Raw genomic sequence first — 19,912 nt, 5'->3', positions numbered from 1 at the left:
ATCAACTATCTAGAGCGACCACTTACAGCCTTCCGATAACCTTGAGATCATTAATTTAGTGACTCTTATTAATTGAGAAGGAAAGGAGAAAAACTTACTGTCATACTCCTGACAACAGGTTGTTATGTTACTAACAACCAACACAACAGAAAATGTTTGGCCGAAGCCCCAGGTATCCTCAGAATCCCCAGAGAGGAGTCCCTTGTTTAGTGCTCTTAGTTCAATAATGAGATGAATACCAAGACCATAGACAACACTTTGCAGGACCGCGACGATCCACGCCGCCAGCCCCAAGGGATTTGAAGGTACGGTGGAGGGAGAGGCTGATTCATTCAAATCATCCCGACGCGCATTGTAAGGTTGACGTTCTCTTTGGCGCTTATCGATCCATTGGGGGTACCCAAACACAAAGACCATTATCATAACTTCTGTTCCACAGAAAATGCCTGTATAGAGCTGATAACTCGAAGGTTGGGCACTCGTGGAGTAGACGCAGGAGCCTGGCTCGCTTTGATCCCAGCTGCCCAGCGCAGTAATCAGGATAATGGAAAATACAACGTATAGAATAACAAAGGCACTGAAGGATAGCTTTCTGACTATTCCCTGGGTCGGAGTTGAGTTAGCAATGCTAACTGTAGTAACGCAGACAGAAGCGCTATAACTCATGTTAATTCAAGATATGGTCCTCCGAGTTGACTTAAAAAGATACCTTATGAAGTTGACAATATATGATACAATGAGAAAATGATACAATGAAAGTGAGTCCTTCTGTATAAGCCCAGAAATCAAAAGTCCCAGTCCTATTGCAGTTAGCTATTTGAGTTTTCCGAATCGTAAGTCCTGAGTATATAGGAGAGCTTACCACTTAAGAGTGCTAACTCGTTAAATCTCATCAAAACGTTATCTGTGGCCTTCTTCTTATATTGGTCTGACTGCTTTTTCGATTTTCTAGCTTTCCTCCATATCACCAAGGAGAAAAAGGAACAGATAATCGAAAGCCCAGCTTGAATTGCAAAGCCCACGATCATCTGTAGAGAAGTTAGATCGCCACTCTTCTGGCTACGCAGGCTGTTAACATACTCCAACTCCTGCAATGTCAGGGTTTGCAGGACCAACATCCGTGCAATACGCGGTGTCCATGTGTATTGTCCAGGATGGAGGTATTGAAAAGAGCCGTTGTATTCGTAGGTATATTCACTCTGTACTAGAAGTGAGAGAATTTAATGAAGGGGCAGGGAAGGGGAGAATATTTATACAACAGATCCAAGGACAAGACACTCCTTGCATAATGGGTATTCAGCCTCATGTATACCAACGTGGGATACATGAGCAATGCCACCTTAACCCAGTCTAATGAGTAGCTATTGCACAGCGTGTGAAGAGAACGTGGTACAAGACGAATTTACAAAAGTCATTCGCGAAATGTGCCATTGGGCCAGAGTCCTGAAGATGCGCCGTTCCGCCAGATTGACAGCAAATTAACTGGTGAGAATAAGCGTTGGCGGTGGCTGTGTGGAGGCCTGGGCCGATAGTTTCTCAGTAGCGTGCCGGGGCTGAAAAGAATGTCTTTGACCAGGCACCCAAGGTTGGACAACCAATTTGTCGCAAGTTTTGTAAAAGTGTACTTCAAGATATTAAATTCTCGTCAATTTCCTTCGGATCGTGTGAAAGTAAAGAATACCCGAGGCCAATGTCGGGCTCGCTAGGTAGTAGAGGTCGCCGCTTACGTGATACTGGATATAAAGATAAAGTCCGTCATCTGCTGCAACAGGCGGTCTATTTCTCCGGACTTCGATTAAAATTTGACGTCCTACAAGTAACCTGATCGCGTGGTATGATAAGCAAAATCTAGTTACGCGTTTCCATTTCGGCGCGGCAACTATATGCAATAATGGTCGGTGTGCCAAAAAGCAAAGGGTGCCTCTTATGCCTCCAGCGAAGCGTCAAGGTATTTACTCAATACCATCGGCTTTCATGATGACTAAAGCGATTGATAGTGCGGTGAAGAACGACCAGCCTGTGCCCAGTGTCGAAGAGGTGGCCGAACTTGTCCTGGATACGACCGGCCGATGAAGTTCGTGGATGAAGGGAGCAAAGTCAAAACACGCCTCGCAACAAAATATGGTCGCCGCAGAGCAGTGGCTAAGTCAGTCTCTGACTCGAAGGACCAGACCACAGTCGACAAAGAAACTCAACCGTGGGACGCGAAGAAAAGACAAGGTACTGTTGACCAGCTCGAACTACAAACGCTTAAGCAGCCCAGCGGAATGAAGGCCCAAAGAGACCAGTTACTTTCTTCGTTTGTGTCTTCTATGTTTCCTCTCGGGTCCGTTGATGTCCAGAAATCCTTTCTTGGAAGCTGGTTGTGGCATCTGCCACCCCGACTGGGCAGCAGTGTAGTCTTGGATCATGCTGCATTATCAGTGGCCTGGGCTTATTTCGCACGCGTATTAGGGGACGTTTCGGCATTAAGAAACGCCCAGATATCATATGCTTGTGCCGTCAAAAATCTTGCTTTGGCTCTAGGTGATCCCAAGCAACAACTCGCGTCGAATGTGCTGTGTGCTACCATCCTTCTGGGTCATTATGAGGTATGTTTTTATTCTTAAACAATTATTGCTTTTGAAGTCTCTCTAAAATACTGAACTCGACAGACCTTTGTCAACGTGAACTACGCCTGGATTCGTCATGCTGGCGGAGCTGCTCGACTTATGCAGCTCCGAGGTCCGGAGCGTTGTTATGACTCGGCGTTTGAGTACTCTATGTTCCTTACATCTCGTGGAGCAATCGTTGGTCCAACCACATCCTACTCTGTTCCTGTAGATTACTGACTTGATCCTCAGATTGGCGAAGCATTGGTCTCCGGTGAGCCATGTATCCTGGAGTCCAAAAGCTGGCAGAAGATCCCTGATGGTCTGATCGAATTCCCATTGCTACCAAAGTCTCCGAATATGTACCATGAAATCTTCGGCTATTTTGCTGTCATTCCCGGATTACAGAGTCGAGTACGCCGTCTCGGTGATGATGCTTCTGATAACACTCGAGCTTCTTTACTTGACAGTGCTCAAAGGCTGTATAAAGACATGCGGCTATGGTATGGTCAATTCGTAGGCCTCGGCGAAGGTCTAAGAAGACCTCGAGTTGTGTCTCCTGTTGCGCTAAATACTACCCATTCCACTCCCAGTATATCTACCATGACATCCCTTCAGCGAGCACAATTACCACTTACTACGCTTATCTGATCCTTGTCAAGCAAGCAATCGACACCTTACAGCCTAACAACGACGGAAGCTTGGAAGCATCCGAGCTCGCGAACTCGATATGCATGTCATTAGACTATTGTCTCCATGCTGGCTATTGTGGGACGCAAACAATGAGATTCTCGCTACCTATTGCTCTCTCCGTCCTACCTACCCAGCACCATGAATGGATCAACAATTGGATAGACAGGTTCTCTGCAATCATGGGGGCAACGATGATCCAACCACTATATTCTTAAACAGCACACGATCTACAGTCTACCCTGAGAACCCCAATCTAGTATCCAGTCACAGCCTTGGGTTCATATGCCGATTCAAGTCTTGAGATCTCGTCGTCCGTCAATCTGATCTTGGCAGCCAATACCGCCTCGTCAATACGTTCCTTGCTGTTCAGTCCTACAATTGGGTTGACGCCCTTGTGCAGACACCATGCGGTTGCGATCACTGCCATTGGTACTTCTCTTGCCTTAGCAACTTCCTCAACTATATCAACGGTGGCCTTATCCATCCCATTACCGTCCTCGTAAAGCTTTCTGATGGTGGCGTCGTGCTGACTTCGAATGGAAGTGCCTGCGTCTATGCCGTTCCAGGGACGGGCCAGAACACCACGGGCGTTGGGGGACCACTACAAGGAATCGCAGTCAGACAATGCCGTGTACTAAGGGATAATAGAGCAACTTACAGGAATGCATCCTACCCCCGCATGTTTGCAGTAGGGTATCATCTCTCGCTCCTCTTCTCGGTAAAGAAGGTTGTAATAGTTCTGCATAGAAATGAACTGATGCCAACCATGCTCTCGAGCCACATTCTGCAACGCTTGAAACTCCCAAGCAGGCATCTTGACATTCCATGGTTAGCCTTGTTCATCGAGCTCTAAGGGCTCAGACAAACTTACAGAGCTCGCTCCAATATATCGTGCCAATCCCGATTCCACCACGTCATTCAAAGCCTTCATGATCTCTTCACGCGGGACATCTGGATACATGCGCTGGATTTGAAGCACATCGATATACGTGCCGAGTCTTTGGACACTCGCTTTTGCTGCGTCAAATACGTGCTTGCGTGATAGGCCGACTCTGTTGACCATCTCACCATCATTGACTGTGGCAGCATATGGAGAAAGTTGATGTTCATCTGGACCACTTATAGCAAAACGGCATTTGGTCATGATTACGACGCGTTCCCGAGGGATCTTGTAGGTCGATAGTGCCTTTGCGATAATTTCTTCGGAGACGCCATTGGAATAGAGATCAGCCTGGTAGTCAAGACCAGTCAGTCAATGCATCAGATATCTTGGAAAAGGTAGATAGAGACATATGAGGTTGCACTTACAGTATCCCATGTGTTTATTCCAGCCTTGAAGGCGTGTTCGAGGAGAGGAAGAGCTTCATCTTCCTCCAACACCCACTTCCGCCAGTCTTTGCTTCCGTATGACATGGCTCCAAGGATGATCTTCGAGACTTTCAACCCAGATTTGCCAAGTCTGTTATAGCCCATACTCGTGAGCGGTGGTCCTGTGATAAGGTCCTGAACGTAGCCATGCTGAGAAGACATGATGAAGTTGGAGAAAGGATGCAAAGAATTGGGCTTGAGAAAGATGTGAGATTGGACTACACGCAAAACCAAAGAGGCTCTTTATACTTGTCCACCGTCATCCTCGTTAAATATCAATTGATTTGCTCATGTTGATGAATCGGCTGTAAGTCGATCCGCCTGTCATGGGCCCTGGGCACAACATGTAAGCGCTAACACCAGAAGCGACTCATACCACGAGAGCACCTTGTCTTCTTTCAGTTCCATGATCCGAACTAATCCTAATGGGGTTCCATACTACGATTTTTAGTACGACCCGCAGTCCGCTGACAGGTCGGTACAATTTAAGATCAGAGGCGACGAATTATCGACTTGTTCTCAATGCTGGTATCGGACTTGAAGAACATGAACACACCAGGCGGAGTTTCGAAGCCGTGGAAGCAGATATCATAATATTATCCCCAAGATGCATCTTATAAAGACATCGATACCTTCACCTCAGGCTGGCGGTACATACACAGCTCGTTCTTCACTTGATATCCCTTCACTCTTCAATTCATCACAATGGTATCTCTTACAGACGGTCAAAAGGCCACTATCAGCCCTGAAGCAGTCGAGTTTCTCAACAACGTCCGGCATCCTCCATTAGCAAACGCAATTTCTTCCTTCGTTACTTCACCATGTCGTGTTCCTGGTCTTCGGGAAAGCTTCAGCGAGAAGACAGCACCTGGCGAAGCCACCCTGATCGAGAAGCACAACTTCAAAATCACCGATCATGTCATTTTTGGCATTCCAGTTATTCTCATTGAACCTCCGGTCATAAAGCCTGGCAAAGAGAAGAAGATACTGTTCAATGTCTTTGGAGGCGCCTTTATCATGGGTAGTCCAAAGGACCGTGCTGCGTTGACTATGGCTGCTGAACTGGGCGTTCGTGTCTACTCTGTCGCCTATACCAAATCCCCCGAGGCTAGATATCCCGAAGCTCGCCATCAGTGTCTTGCTGTGTACCGAGAGCTCCTTCAATGTGGCCCTCCTGGAGGTTCGCCCATCGACCCATCTGACATGTACGCCATGGGATGCTCTTCAGGCGCTCAGATCCTCGTTTCCATGCTCCTCATGGCGCAGAAGGAGGGTCTTCTCATGCCCACTGCCGGTGTTTACCTTTGCACTCCCGCTATTGACCTAAGCGGAGCAGGTGACTCAATGGTCTTCAACTCCTTGGGCCGCGACATCATGCCTGTCAGTCTTCTCACAGGTATGGTATCTCAGAACTATGTTCCTGAGGGCATTGATTTGATGGATCCTCTTTACTCTCCCATCTACGCTGAGTATGATGAGACTTTTCCACCGACGGTCATTACAGTTGGGACGCGAGATTTTGCTCTCAGTCATGGAATACGTTTCTATTGGAAGTTGAGAGAGGCTGGTGTAAGGGTAGAGCTTTTGGTGTCGGAAGGAATGTGGCATGGCTTTAATTGGGATCCTGTTATACCAGAGGCACTTCGCGCTCGTGCTGCGGTGATCAATTTTCTTGAGAGCGGACTGTAGGGAAGACATCCATCATAATGATGTCGAAATTGATCAGAAGTCAACCCATAGATTTTTAAATCGGATTCCGGACGGTATAATTAACTATTTGCGTACTCATCAATAAGATACATAGCCAGACTTTGGCAACGCTCTGTCAATCGTCTGTGTCCAAAACATGGTTCAAAGCTCAAGAAACGATGTCGCGATAACGTGCTCTGTTACCACATTCAGCTAAACAATCCAAGACATTATGACGAAGTCAAAATAGCGCCTACCGCAGCGACCGTCGTTTGCGGAGTCTAGCCTACGAACTTACGCAGCATATGCATGTATGAGGGCTCGCCCAGACCTCTAGCCTCTTTGACCCCAGCCCTTTGCGTCACTGACTTGAGCCTCAACTCCAACAACTTCTCGTCAGATCTATTCCCTCAATTACTACAAACTCTCAATTCCCCAAGAATCTTCTACTGTGCAGCCCAAACACATTCGCCATGAACACGGACTTCTCGCCCTCAACCATAGTCTCGGCACTCCCTCTGCTCTTCGGAGTGACCGGCACGAGCATTGGCATCTATAGCTTCGTATCGCCATACAACGCAATTCGTCTCTTTGGTCTTCAGAATTCGGCTACCGAAAAGACTACTACCTCTTCGCATTCTGAGGCCTTTCAGAAATCTCTCATCTACGCATCTGGTCTACGAAATATCGGCACAGGTCTCAGCACGCTCGGCCTGTACGCCTTCTGGCAATTCTCACCTATCTGCCAGGTTAGCCCATTGGCTGCCGCAATCACCAAGAAATGCATGGGTATCTGCTTCATGTGTGGAACATTCGTTGGCATTGGCGATGCTGTTATTGTACGGCAATTCGCCAACAAGGATTACGTCAAAGGGGAGAGTGAGGACAAGGCTACGAAGGCCAGTATCAGTCATGCTGTGACTGGTGTTCTTATTCTCGCAACAGGCCTTTTCTTGTATCTTTGAGAGGATATTTGCTTTCTTCAGTGGCGGATGTACAGATTCCGTAACAACAACTTCATGTCTCGGCTCTCCATGATTCATCATTTGCATTCACGTTCTGCATCGCATCAAGCACACGATTTTCAAATTGTATCAAATTAATTTCCAATCAATCTTCATTATTCATACACAAATTCAGGTTCGATTTAATGCTTGCGGTGCGCTCCGCTGGTGTCGCCAGTATCATGAATGGCATTTGGTACAGCCCTCTCAATGCCTTCTGGTAGCTTCTCCTGCAGCTTTTGGGGAACCATAGAAGCATTACCGTCGTCTTTAGCGTGTGTTTTGTCGGGCGACTGGCCCATGTCGGTACCGGTGGGGTGAATCTATCTTGTCAGAATTGTACATGACGGACTGGGGATGTTTGCCATACAGAATTGGGGAGGCTTTTTTCTAGACCCTTGGGAACCTGGTGTGCTATACTCTCAGGGACCTTGGAGGGGCCTGTCGCATGGGACATGCCCTGGCCGCGTTCGTTTTGGTAAATTCCTGACATATTTACTGAGTGTGATGAGTGGTGATAACGGTAATGGTGTTTACTAAAAATGTAAAGTTGAAAATAAAGTAATTCTTGGCGCGTTTGGGGCTAGATTTATATGGCTCAGCAAGCTCAGGCACGAATGAGGTGAGGAATGACAAACGTCATTGATGTTTCGTGTGTATCAAATGCAGGGGTTCTTTTATGCCATACAAAAATGCGATCATACGGAAAGCATAATGATATCGAAGATCGTGAGGTGGTGGAAGGGCATTGGCTGTGGGCATGATCGACGATGAGCTGTCACCGTCGCTGGCTGAGTGGCTGGCTTGCGATGACGTAGAAGATCACCGCCTGTCACCTCGCTAAGCTCCCGGTCCCTTCGCTCCTCCACTGTAACGAGATGAGAGAAGACTCCGACCAGACAGATTATGAGAGGCATCATATTTCGGTAGGATCGGGATCGGAATATTATGCACAGTACGGTAAAATTCTTGGATAGCATGTGTCGGGGCTATATGTTGTCGCGGTTATGGTGATTGTGCATTGTGTTCCGCAATGCCTGGGGCGGAACACAATGCCTGGGGCTGCGCGACACACGCAGGACATCAGCTATGCCCGGTGACAAGAGGCAATGAGACCCGGGTACAGATCAAGCGCCCAACAAATTAATGCTGACATTCACTACTTCACGTGAGTATGGCAAAGAAGGCGCAGGCATGTTTGCACAATAATATTTTGAGACCTTTTGACCAATGAAGGGTTATCCTCTGGAATCTTGATTGAAGGTGGGGCTATTGTTGGATCATGAATTCGCATCAATGAAGAGAATAACATGATAGCAGTAATTTTTAATGCGCACCTGAATACCAAGACATTGACAAAAAATGCAAGGAAGATATCGATGGTTACAGTAATTATTCCTTGTATTTTCTCTATAGTGATGATAAGAAAGACATCACAAAGCAAAAAGAGTAATGACCGTAGGGTAGGCGACAGACAGAAGATAAGATCAGATGATGCCTTAACAGAGTCAGGCGCTACTAGTGTCGACATCTGTTAAGGGATTAATTATCAGGATCTGCCGACTGGTCGATCGCTGTACCCCGCTTACGGTCGAGAATCTTATCGCCACGTGATTTGGCGTCTGCCACGAGACAGTCAACGCGTTCCGCCATGCGGAAGGAACGAAGGTGGGAGCCTGGTAGCCTGTCATTGCCATTCGCAAAAGATCCAATTTTCGCCTTTCCCATCACCGCAATTGTCTCAAGTATTGTCGCATATCGTCTGTTCGATTGAGCAAAAACATCCTTGTCACTATCTTCGCTCATCCGACACCAAAATGGGAATCCCTGATGACGACTTCGACTCCGGGGACGCGCTCTTTGACGATGTGGATGAAGATGACCTCATTTTCGACGGTATTGAAGAAGAGGATCTAATCGGCAAGACACCCGGAAAACACAGCCGAGGCAAAGAGAACGACAATGTACCTGTCAAGAAAGCGCGAGTTGGCTCTGTGAGCACCACCAATGGCAAACTTGGTGAGACACAACGACTCCAGATCGCTCAGAGAATATTGGCAGACAACTTCCGCTACAAATCGTTTCGACATGAGCAAGAAGCTGCCATCAGCAGACTTCTCAATGGGGACAGTGCGCTCGTTGTGTTTCCCACCGGCGCTGGAAAGTCGCTCTGTTACCAGGTATGCATCACCTCAGCGCACCTCAAGGGCCTCCTGGCTGACACCCATCCAGATTCCTGCCATCGCTTTCCCAGAGGTGGACAAACTGACAAAAGAGCGACATGCCGACGATGCTGGCATCACAATTGTCGTCTCCCCACTGATTGCTTTGATGAAAGATCAAGTCGATGCACTCAAGCGAAAGGGCATTGCTGCGGAATGCATGGATTCAACAAAGACCTGGGATGAACTTCAACAGATCAACAAAGATCTCCGCGAGGGTAAGCTGCGAATATTGTATTGCGCCCCGGAGCGTCTCAACAACGAGGGATTCGTTGGCATGATGAAGCACGTCAAAGGAGGAGTCAGATTGATTGGTGTGGATGAAGCGCACTGTATCTCAGAGGTATGATTCTCTGTTTCATCTATTTCCGGAATCTGACTGACATTCATCCAGTGGGGGCACTCATTTCGTCCAGACTACCTAAAAGGTTTTCATCCGTCGCTCAGGCTCACTCTTCGACATAAGCTGACTCTACCCAGTTGCACGATTCGTCAGAGAGATTCAAGCAGAGCGTGTCATCTGCCTCACAGCCACAGCCACACCACCTGTCATCGACGACATTTGCAAAGCTTTTGATATTACCGAAGATGGTGTTTTTAGAACATCAGTGTATCGACCAAAGTAAGCGCCCGCAATTTTGTGAGCTATCCTGGACTTTGCTGACTTGACTCTCAGTCTACGACTGGAAGCAGAGGCTGTTGGAGAGAAGGATGACAAGTACAAGCTTTTGTATGAGTTCTTGAAGACACATCCTGGTTCGACTCTGATATACGCTACTCTTCAGAAGGTTGTTACCTCTTTCTGAATCTCTGTATCACCCCAACGCTGACATGTGACTCAGCAAGCCGAAGAGTTGGCGGAGCATCTCACCAAGAAGGGATTTCCTGCTGCCCACTTCCATGCTGGCATGAAAGTGGAGGAAAAGAAGATGATTCAGGATGAGTTCATGACATCCAAGATTCAAACGGTGAGTTTGACTGAGATGATGAGATGAGCGGTACTGATGGTGGTCTAGGTTGTTGCGACAATCGCCTTTGGCATGGGCATTGACAAGCCAGGTATGTCAGCATGTCACCTCACAGTGCAAGACTAACATCTGCAGACATTCGCAACATCATCCATTGGGATGTCCCAAGCACCGTGGAAGAATACTGTCAACAAGTAGGCCGTGCAGGCCGTGACGGTAAACAGAGCTACTGCATGCTGTATCTCTGCCGAGAGGACTTCTGGATCCGCGAGAACTTTGCCCGTGGCGATCTTCCCTCCCGCCAATCCCTACGCGAACTTCTCAAAGATATCTTCGACGGCGATGTCGTCAACCTTGCCAAGGGTGAGACTTTCAAAGTCAGCCACTATCAGCAGTCTACGAAATTCGACATTCGCATGAGTCCTCTTAGTGTGATCTATGCGGCGCTCGAGTTGAAGTTCAATCTTATTCGTGCTACGACGCCTGAGTACAGCTCGTACAAGTTCGAGGCAACGTCAAGTTACTTCCCTCGTCTCAAAGCTCTCAATACACCGGAGAGCAAAGCCATCCTTCAACATGCCAAAAAGGCTAAGAAGTTCCATACTATCGATCTGACCCAGGTAGCGAACACAGAGGGACTACGACGAAATGATCTTGTCAATCTACTCAACGATCTCAACAACAATGGTGCTATTGTCCTCACCGTCGGCGGCGTGGAACAAAAGTACAAAGTCCTGGACAAACTGCCCAAGACTGACAGCGCAATCGATAAACTGACGGACGAGCTCTACGAAGATCTTAAGAGGCGCGAGAAGCAAGCTCTAGACCGTCTGAAAGAAGTCGTCAACTTTGTCACATCTCCCAAATGTTTCGGCGTCGCTATCGCAGAGCACTTTGGCATGGATCTACCCGACAAGGCGAATAAGTGCGGCCACTGCACGTTCTGCTATCAAGGTCAACGGGTTGCACTGCCACCCGCGTCACCGAAGAAGGTTGATAGGGCGGCGGTTGCCCAGGTACTTGCGGCGACGGATGTCCGCGATGATGCGCGATTCCTGGCGAGGATCGCATTTGGCATCAAGAGCCCTCGTGTCGGGAAGCTCAAGCTTGACAAAACAAAGGCATTTATGTCGATGGCGGATCAGGATTTTGATGTGAGTTGTTCTATACTTCCGATGAAGGCCTACTAACGCTCTCCAGGCGATTTTGAAGGAGTTCAAAAAGGCTTGTAAAGAAAAAGATGACTGATGAGTGTCGTCCAACTTTGTGTGCCGTGTTTGCTGTTTGAGATGGTGTTGAGGACTTTGGGATCGTACGGGTTATCAATCATCTGGAGTTACACGAATGGAGTACATTGTCGGTCAATTTGATCTCTTGACTCTAAGCATATATGTCTTGTGCTGGTAGTCTCTAGGACGGTGTTACATATGATGGCATGGGAGGCTATGTAATCTATCATGATGTTTGTCTGTCTCACGTTTGTGTCGTACATTATCCATCCTGAGCCTTCTTCCACGCGGAATTATGTCATGTATCACAAAGCCACTAAGCTGCCAGAGGAGGAGTTGAGTTTGTTGTGATAATGGGATGAGAGGCCGAACCAAGTAGCCCCAATGATGTTCTGTCCTATGTGGGCTTTCGTTCTTTCTTTCGGGGCTTCATTCAGCTTAGAAAATAGTCTTACGCTTACTCCGACATCATTGTTTCACCATTCGTAGACTGTCAGATTGCGTAGCCTTGCATAAAACATTGACAGGACGTGCACTGACGAGACCCTCCAGCTGAAGATGTTCCGAGATCCGCGTGAAGCGACATTGCACGAACGCAGTGGATTGAACTCGGCACGTGACCCGGAGCGCGTCCGAAGGGATGGAAAAGGATGGATGGCAATCCACTCACTCACTGTCTGTTCGCCTCGAGAAGCAAAAAACAACGCACTTTGTGGTCTTAGCAGCTTACTGTTCATTTATTTCCCAAGCTAAATTATTAATTAGCACCGTTTTGCGATCGGCGGCCGGCCACTAAGTTAGAAGCTAAGGCTGACATTTTTCGCCTATGGGTCTGGTCTTTCGCTGTAGAATGAACCGTGCGACATTCCAGGGACTGGCTGAAGTCCCCGTGCAGAGGGATAAAAAAACACCGGACGGAATGAGACGAGACGGGCAGACCGAGCAGGAAAAAAAAGTCAAACGTTAGCTGCCTTCTAGAATAAAGTGTCGTGTTCTTTTCTGGTGGTGTTGTTTGTCCTGAGGTTAGCGTCGAGGCAAACGCTCCGAGGTGCTGGAAATGGCGTCATTATGGCAGATTGCGAGTTTTTTTCCTTCTCGCTCATTCTTCTCGCATTCACATTCAAACTTTGATGGGGGAGCCGAACCGAACCCGATGGTTGGTAGCGAAATGAAACAGAGAACAGAAAGTTACATTCGGCATCGTTTTATGTGTCTAGTTTTCCCTGTTTTCTCGTTTCCCGTGTTTTTATGCAGAATGCCAAATTGCATGCAGGGGAGAAATCAGGAATTGTGATGGCGTCAGTGCACTAGACATGGGGAGGGGCTATAACCGATGTGTCTTGGCTATTGTCTCTCAACTGGAAGAGACAGACATAGTGATGGAACAGTATTTGCATTGAACAGACCTTAAAAGAGGGCTGATCTCGGGGTAACGTTGATCTGCTCTACTCAATCTGCATTACCCGTACAAGTCCGTGGGAAAAACTCACTGATACTATTTTTATGAGATGCGCGATGCAAGTGACATGCTTGGTCCTTGTCTTGCTGTCCGTACGTGGGGTTATACTGTAGATACTGTAGAGTCTAATACTGTACGGTACCTGACCCGATGAATCAATTTATTATTCAAGGGATTAAGGAGTGGGGCCACATAAGAATTTGGTGTCTTTACTTGTAACATGAAATGAACGCCCTGTTTTTTCTTGACGTAACGGGCCCTCAACGGTTCATTATGGCATGGTCAGCCACAGGGACAGTCAGCAGAGCAATGCAATGGACGTTTAATGCTACAGTATATGTTCCCATGATATGGATTGACTTTTGTTTTCTGGGTCTGGGTACACGCATCAAGTATTGCGCGTATACGAGGCTTTGTTCCCCTTGCCTCGACCAAAAATAGTAACTGTGCTTTTTTGGCTGACAGGATTAGACCATCCTGACCATCAAATCCATGCCACCACACAAAGCAAAGGACTCTACGTCACCCTCTCACCAACCAAATCTGCCCTGAGCTGGCATAAACTGGAGACGCTAGTTTTTTACTCTAGGCGATCAGCAGTGAAGGGGATGGATCCATTACCCATTACCCAGTTAATATAGCATTTTTCTCAGACTGTGTTGGCTACAGCTTCTGACTGATGCGATGGATCGGAAAACAAGAAGACTGATCAGACAGCCTGACAAGACTGTACCGTACCGTACCTGATTCCATAGACTGTCTGTCCATAGTAGCACAAGCACAAAGTGACCAAGCTCGCACCAGCCCACAATCCCATCCCATCTCAAAGCTTCCTGTCCCGTTCCATTTTTCGCGTGACTTTTTCACACTCTTCTCTTCCTTTTCCCCATCACAGACAGAAGTAGCTGTTTTGTTGTTACCTCTCGTTTTCCTCAAGAGAAAGTACAGAGCCATTCTTGTGAAAAAGAAGGTTTCTTCCATTACTCTACTCGACTACCTAATTCCCCATAATCTTTACTGCTTATTGTCCCTCGTTTAATTCACCTTTTTTTATTTTGGCGCCCCATTGCATCACTTATTCGTTTTTTTTGTGCCGGCACTCCCGATATCGCGAATCGCATGTCCACCATCGGCTAGAGCTGGGGTTTTCTGGAAATAAAGAAGAAGGGATCGATACAATATATTTGAAAGCGTTTCCGAGTTCAAAGAGAGCGCAAAAACGACAGACAAGATGGTTTTTAACGAGCATGGCCAAGGGAAAGGCCCAAACTATGATGCGCCACGAGAGATGCAAGATCTACCCGCTGGCCAGGCAGTAAGTTACAGTTAAGCCTCCAACAGTTACAGCGACTGTTACAGGGCAGCTGCTCCAGCAACAGCCCTGCAGCAGCCTCGACTGTCGCAATCAATTTTGACGACCGTTTCTGACATTCTTTTTCTTGCAGTACCACTTTCGCGAATCCGACGACGCAAATGTCTCCAACAGATCGCCCGTGAGCAACCCAAGCAACCCATACGAACCCGACTATGATCAATTGTCTCCCCCTCCCATGCTGGGCGCCCAGCGTCCCGTCCCCGAGCAAAACGAGTCGAGCCGCGATCTTCTGCACAATTCCTACCATGGCAGTATAGGCCAGGCCAGCTTCGACAACGGCAGCTTCGGTCACAACGGCAGCTATGGCGTTGGCGCTTTCGGCCATTATCCTCCTGACCAGCACGGTCGCATGCCTGGCTCGCCGGGGTACGAGTACCCAGAGCCTGAATATGATGTCGAAGCTTCACGTCTCGCTGAGTCGCGCCTCTCGGTCATGCACCGGGCGCCTACAATGCAGGAATGGGACCAGAATGGCGAGGCGCTCTCTGTCCCGCCTGATTTTGCCCGCGGTGGTCGTCCAGACTCGACATACCAGGAATTCGACGTCGACGAGAGCTGGATGATGCGACAGCAACAAGCACAGCTTGGCGCTGGCGGTCTCGGTCGCTCAAAGACCCGTAAGATCAAGCTTGTCCAGGGCTCCGTCCTCAGCATCGACTACCCCGTTCCCAGCGCTGTCAAGAACGCCATCGAGCCCAGGTACCGCAACGGTCCTGGAAGCATGGAGGAGGAGTTCACCAAGATGCGCTACACAGCTGCTACCTGCGACCCTAACGACTTCACCCTGCGTAACGGTTTCAACCTCCGCCCGCGAATGTACAACCGCCACACCGAGCTCCTCATCGCCATCACCTATTACAACGAAGACAAGGTCCTCCTCGCGCGTACCCTCCACCATACAATGAAGAACATTCAGGATATTGTGAACCTGAAGCGATCCAAGTTCTGGAACAAGGGAGGTCCAGCCTGGCAGAAGATCGTTGTGTGTCTCGTCTTTGACGGTATCGATAAGGTCGATAAGAACGTCTTTGATGTTCTCGCGACTGTCGGTATCTACCAGGATGGTGTTCTGAAGAAGGACGTCAACGGTAAGGAAACGGTCGCCCACATTTTCGAGTATACTAGTCAGATCTCCGTGACGCCCGACCAACAGCTCGTCCGCCCCGATCCCGACAAGCCACACCGAAACCTGCCCCCCGTGCAGTTCATTTTCTGTCTCAAGCAGAAGAACAGCAAGAAGATCAATTCGCATCGCTGGCTGTTCAACGCCTTTGGCCGCATTCTGAACCCAGAAGTCGCCATCCTTATCGACGCCGGAACGAAACCTGGCCCGCGCGCCCTCTTGTCTCTCTGGGAAGGCTTTTACAACGATCGTGACCTGGGCGGTGCCTGTGGAGAGATTCACGTTATGCTGGGCAAAGGAGGAAAGATGCTTCTCAACCCGCTCGTCGCGGTACAGAATTTCGAGTACAAGATTTCCAACGTCCTCGATAAGCCGCTGGAGAGTGCCTTTGGATACGTCAGTGTCCTCCCCGGTGCCTTTTCAGCGTACCGCTTCCGTGCGATTATGGGACGGCCGTTGGAACAGTACTTCCACGGAGACCACACGCTTTCCAAAACATTGGGCAAGAAGGGTATTGACGGAATGAACATCTTCAAGAAGAACATGTTCCTTGCCGAGGACCGAATTCTCTGCTTCGAATTAGTCGCCAAGGCGAGTCAAAAGTGGCATCTGAGCTACATCAAAGCGTCCAAGGGCGAGACCGATGTGCCTGAAGCCGCTGCTGAGTTTATCGGCCAGCGACGACGATGGCTCAACGGATCTTTTGCCATGTCTCTCTATTCTCTTATGCATTTTGGCCGAATGTACGGCTCTGGCCACAACCTCATCCGACTCTTTTTCCTCCACATCCAATTCGTGTATAACTTGCTCAACGTCCTCTTCTCTTGGTTCTCGCTCGCCGCTTTCTACCTCACCACCACGATTATCATGAAGCTTGTCGGAACGCCGCAGGTCTTGTCCGGGTACCATGGATGGCCATTCGGCGACACAGCCACACCAATTGTCAACGTCCTCATCAAATACATCTACATCGCCTTCCTCGTATTGCAATTCGTCCTTGCGCTTGGTAACAGACCCAAGGGCGCGCAATACACCTACGTTCTCTCCTTCATGGTCTTCGGTTTGATCCAATTCTATCTTCTCGTATTGACTGGTTACCTCGTCTACCGAGCCTTTACTGGAACGCCAATTGAGGAGCAGATCTCTTTCGAGTCCGGACAAGCCTTCTTCGATAGTTTCTTCGGAGGCGATACGGGTGTCGCAGGTCTGATCATCATCGCCCTGATCACTATCTACGGTCTCAACTACATTGCGTCCTTCCTCTACCTCGACCCATGGCACATGTTCCACTCCTTCCCCCAGTATCTCGTCCTCATGTCAACCTACATCAACATTCTGATGGTGTACGCCTTCAACAACTGGCATGACGTGTCCTGGGGTACCAAGGGTTCCGATTCCGCCGAAGCCCTGCCCTCAGCCACCATCGTCAAGGATGAAAAGGGCAAGGAAGCCGTGGTCGAAGAAATTGAGCAAGAACAGACGGATATCGACAGCAAGTTCGAAAAGGTCGTGTGGCGAGCTCTCGCGCCCATGAGCGAAATGACGGAAGAGCAGCCAGAGAAGAAGGACGTCGAAGATTCCTATAAGTCTTTTCGAACGGGTCTGGTCATTCTCTGGTTGCTTTGCAACATTGTTCTCATCGTCTTTGTCACAACAGACGATTTCATCACTCTCGGCGTTTCTGTAAGTTACCTTTTCCTTACTAGTCATACCCAACGCATACTAACAGCCTTTACAGAAAGCCGCAGATGTCCGCACACCCATGTACTTCCGCTTCCTTCTCTACGCGACAGGTGTGCTATCTATTGTCCGCTTCTTTGGTTTCCTCTGGTTCATTGGACGAACCGGCATCATGTGCTGCATTAATCGGCGATAAAAAGTATGGAGCAAAGGAAACCCTTGCTTGTCAATGTCTTAACGAATTACATTTTTACTACATTCATGGGTTGCACGGGAAAATCCGGTGTGATTTCTTCTTTTAGGGTTGGGAGATACGGGACGAAGGGGTTTTGTGTTACTATTCGGTGTGCTATTGCCACGAACTTTTACATACTGGCGTTACTACATAGGTAGATTGTTTTCGGATTCTTAATCTAATCCATATTGAACATCATCACTGTTTCTTGTCTCACTTCTTCTGCGTTTCGTGTCTTTGGCAATTAGGTCTAGATGCACCATCATTCTGATGTCGTTGTGTAAAAGTTCGGCCATCGCTTGAGCCTGAAACTTCTCGAGGTTGTCAATAGGCTTCCATTACATATTATAGCTTTTCTATCGAGTATGTCCAGTCTTCCCAATATTCTCCCTCAAATACTCGACTGTTGTCTCATCCCACATACCGAGGTGACTCTAAATTATATCCTCGAAAGCTTGGCCTTGAACTCTTGCTTCCACTCAGCTTCCTGCCTCTTCCATCTCCAACGATCCAACTTGGGAAGAAACATGTTACTCCAGATCACCAGCCATCGGGGATTAAATGGTGGTAAGATACGTCCTGTCGTACCCTTGACAGGCTCTTGGGCCATTTCCCTGAACCATTCGAAGAATGCTTCATAGTCGGGACCGATGGTGTAGTACTCCTTTCCTCCTTTTCTTTCTTCAACGCGTTTGCGCTCCCATTCATATTGCTCCTCGATGCCTGGGAGGGGTTTGGAGCGGCCTGCTAGGAAGCGAGCTACTGCTACGGCTTGCCATTCATAGGCCTTGAATGTGAAACTTCCGATCTGATAAGGTTAGCTAGGGTACAGATTGCGATAGCGAGGTATCTTACCATTCCGATAAATGTCAGCGTTGGATCCTCGATATCCCAAGTATGTTGATAAACTCCCGGCAATCGACGGTAAGAGTTCTTGACACGCTCTTGGACAGCAGGGAGGAAAGGAAAACTGAACGTGTAACCAGTTCCGTAGATGATGTGGTCTATATCGTCGAGGTAAGACCCATCAGTGAAGAAGACACGTCCAGTTCTGGGGTCTAGGCGCTCGATGGCTGGTTTGACAGATATCTTGGGATGTTCCAAGGGAACCCATCCGTAAAACTCGATAGGTTCGTCTCGCACAGAAGCGTATACTGGACCACCGACATGGTCTAGAACTTCGTACATTATTTCGACAGAGGAGACTGAGGCCCCTACCACGATAACGCGCTGCTGGCTGTGAGTATAAAATGCCCCGTCGTTGATGACTTGGAACGGAAACGTACCTTTCCCTTGTAATTCCGACCTGCTCTGAAATGCTTACTGTGTACGATGGCACCAGGGAATCGCTGATCATACTCCAAGAAGCCCTCAACCAGTGGAAACCAAGGCACGTTGTAATGGCCCGATGCAACGACCACAGCATCAAAAGTCTCTTTCCACCAGTAATTACTACCATTGACGACCTTTCGCAAAGTAACCTCCCACTCGTCCTTCACCTTGACAACGAGCTCGACTGAAGTTCTCAACTCAAGCAATCTATCATGTCCGCCACGGATAAAAATGTCTTCGATCCATTGTCGGACAACTGTGTGATGCCGATAAGGCGCACCCGGACCATACTCTTTCAAAGTTTGTGGCGATAGTCTGTTTGGCAATGGCTCCTCAGTAAAGCTCATAATCTCAGGCGCAATGTTACTGTGCAGATTCTCATGAAGTGGCGAATCAGAGTATCTCTGCTGATGGCTATTGATCTTCTCATCAATTGGTGTCACAGCTGGTAAATACTCTGGTATAGGAACAGGCTCATCCGCAGTACCATTGACCAGCGCTTCTAGCGAGGGGACTTTGGGTGGTAGATGTGGTGTGTAGACCCTTTTTTAAGTTCAATTGAGGTTCCTATCAAGGGGGAAAGGAGTGGTATCATACCATGTTCCTCCGACTATAACTCTGCGATCAAAGACTCTGATCGTGTCAAAAGCGCCTTCTTTAGCGAGAGCGTCTGTGGCGATTGCGCCGGCTGGTCCGGCTCCTATGACGGCCACGCGTCGAATGTTGTGAGGCATTTTGTGAGGGTTTGTTGTCTCCCTTTACTGAGGTTAAAATTAGGGATCCTCGCTGGAGATGCTCATCGCGCGACCGGGAGGAATGAGTCCAATCAATTGAGCCAAGAAAATGAACAAGTCTACGCGTTAATCGGGGTCTCTATGAAGGAGGCTGATTGTAGCGACAGTGTTTGCACCGATGCAATGATATGATATGAGATGAGCTGAGGT

At 48.4% G+C, this 19,912-nt stretch overlaps 7 protein-coding genes across 7 annotated transcripts; 4 read left to right on the top strand and 3 right to left on the bottom strand.

Annotated features, from left to right (window-relative positions):
* Positions 1-3,537: 3,537 nt before the first annotated feature.
* FIESC28_01543 (uncharacterized protein) lies at positions 3,538-4,814 on the bottom strand (the record flags this gene model as incomplete). The annotated part of the gene is made up of 4 exons (XM_031155693.1): positions 3,538-3,885; positions 3,943-4,098; positions 4,156-4,515; positions 4,593-4,814. 4 exons carry the CDS (start codon positions 4,812-4,814, stop codon positions 3,538-3,540), a joined length of 1,086 nt encoding a protein of 361 aa, XP_031020171.1.
* Positions 4,815-5,357: 543 nt separating this feature from the next.
* FIESC28_01542 (uncharacterized protein) lies at positions 5,358-6,341 on the top strand (the record flags this gene model as incomplete). Its single annotated transcript, XM_031155692.1, has 1 exon — positions 5,358-6,341. One exon carries the CDS (start codon positions 5,358-5,360, stop codon positions 6,339-6,341), a length of 984 nt encoding a protein of 327 aa, XP_031020170.1.
* Positions 6,342-6,814: 473 nt separating this feature from the next.
* On the top strand, positions 6,815-7,306 carry FIESC28_01541 (uncharacterized protein; the record flags this gene model as incomplete). Its single annotated transcript, XM_031155691.1, has 1 exon — positions 6,815-7,306. The coding sequence occupies one exon, from the start codon at positions 6,815-6,817 to the stop codon at positions 7,304-7,306; it is 492 nt and encodes a 163-aa protein (XP_031020169.1).
* Positions 7,307-7,488: 182 nt separating this feature from the next.
* On the bottom strand, positions 7,489-7,838 carry FIESC28_01540 (uncharacterized protein; the record flags this gene model as incomplete). Its single annotated transcript, XM_031155690.1, has 2 exons — positions 7,489-7,668; positions 7,716-7,838. 2 exons carry the CDS (start codon positions 7,836-7,838, stop codon positions 7,489-7,491), a joined length of 303 nt encoding a protein of 100 aa, XP_031020168.1.
* A 1,324-nt stretch (positions 7,839-9,162) lies between these two features.
* On the top strand, positions 9,163-11,783 carry FIESC28_01539 (uncharacterized protein; the record flags this gene model as incomplete). The annotated part of the gene is made up of 9 exons (XM_031155689.1): positions 9,163-9,525; positions 9,578-9,910; positions 9,962-9,995; positions 10,048-10,189; positions 10,244-10,358; positions 10,410-10,535; positions 10,584-10,626; positions 10,671-11,689; positions 11,736-11,783. The coding sequence occupies 9 exons, from the start codon at positions 9,163-9,165 to the stop codon at positions 11,781-11,783; spliced, it is 2,223 nt and encodes a 740-aa protein (XP_031020167.1).
* Positions 11,784-14,454: 2,671 nt separating this feature from the next.
* Positions 14,455-17,597, top strand: FIESC28_01538 (uncharacterized protein; the record flags this gene model as incomplete). Its single annotated transcript, XM_031155688.1, has 3 exons — positions 14,455-14,538; positions 14,669-17,404; positions 17,460-17,597. 3 exons carry the CDS (start codon positions 14,455-14,457, stop codon positions 17,595-17,597), a joined length of 2,958 nt encoding a protein of 985 aa, XP_031020166.1.
* Positions 17,598-18,075: 478 nt separating this feature from the next.
* FIESC28_01537 (uncharacterized protein) lies at positions 18,076-19,702 on the bottom strand (the record flags this gene model as incomplete). The annotated part of the gene is made up of 4 exons (XM_031155687.1): positions 18,076-18,444; positions 18,492-18,869; positions 18,923-19,511; positions 19,566-19,702. 4 exons carry the CDS (start codon positions 19,700-19,702, stop codon positions 18,076-18,078), a joined length of 1,473 nt encoding a protein of 490 aa, XP_031020165.1.
* Positions 19,703-19,912: the final 210 nt, after the last annotated feature.

The sequence above is a fragment of the Fusarium coffeatum genome (assembly GCF_003316985.1).
Source record: "Fusarium coffeatum strain FIESC_28 chromosome Unknown BRIP53273_contig_39, whole genome shotgun sequence".
NCBI classification, from domain to species: domain Eukaryota; kingdom Fungi; phylum Ascomycota; class Sordariomycetes; order Hypocreales; family Nectriaceae; genus Fusarium; species Fusarium coffeatum.
This window is presented reverse-complemented; position numbering and strand designations above follow the sequence as displayed.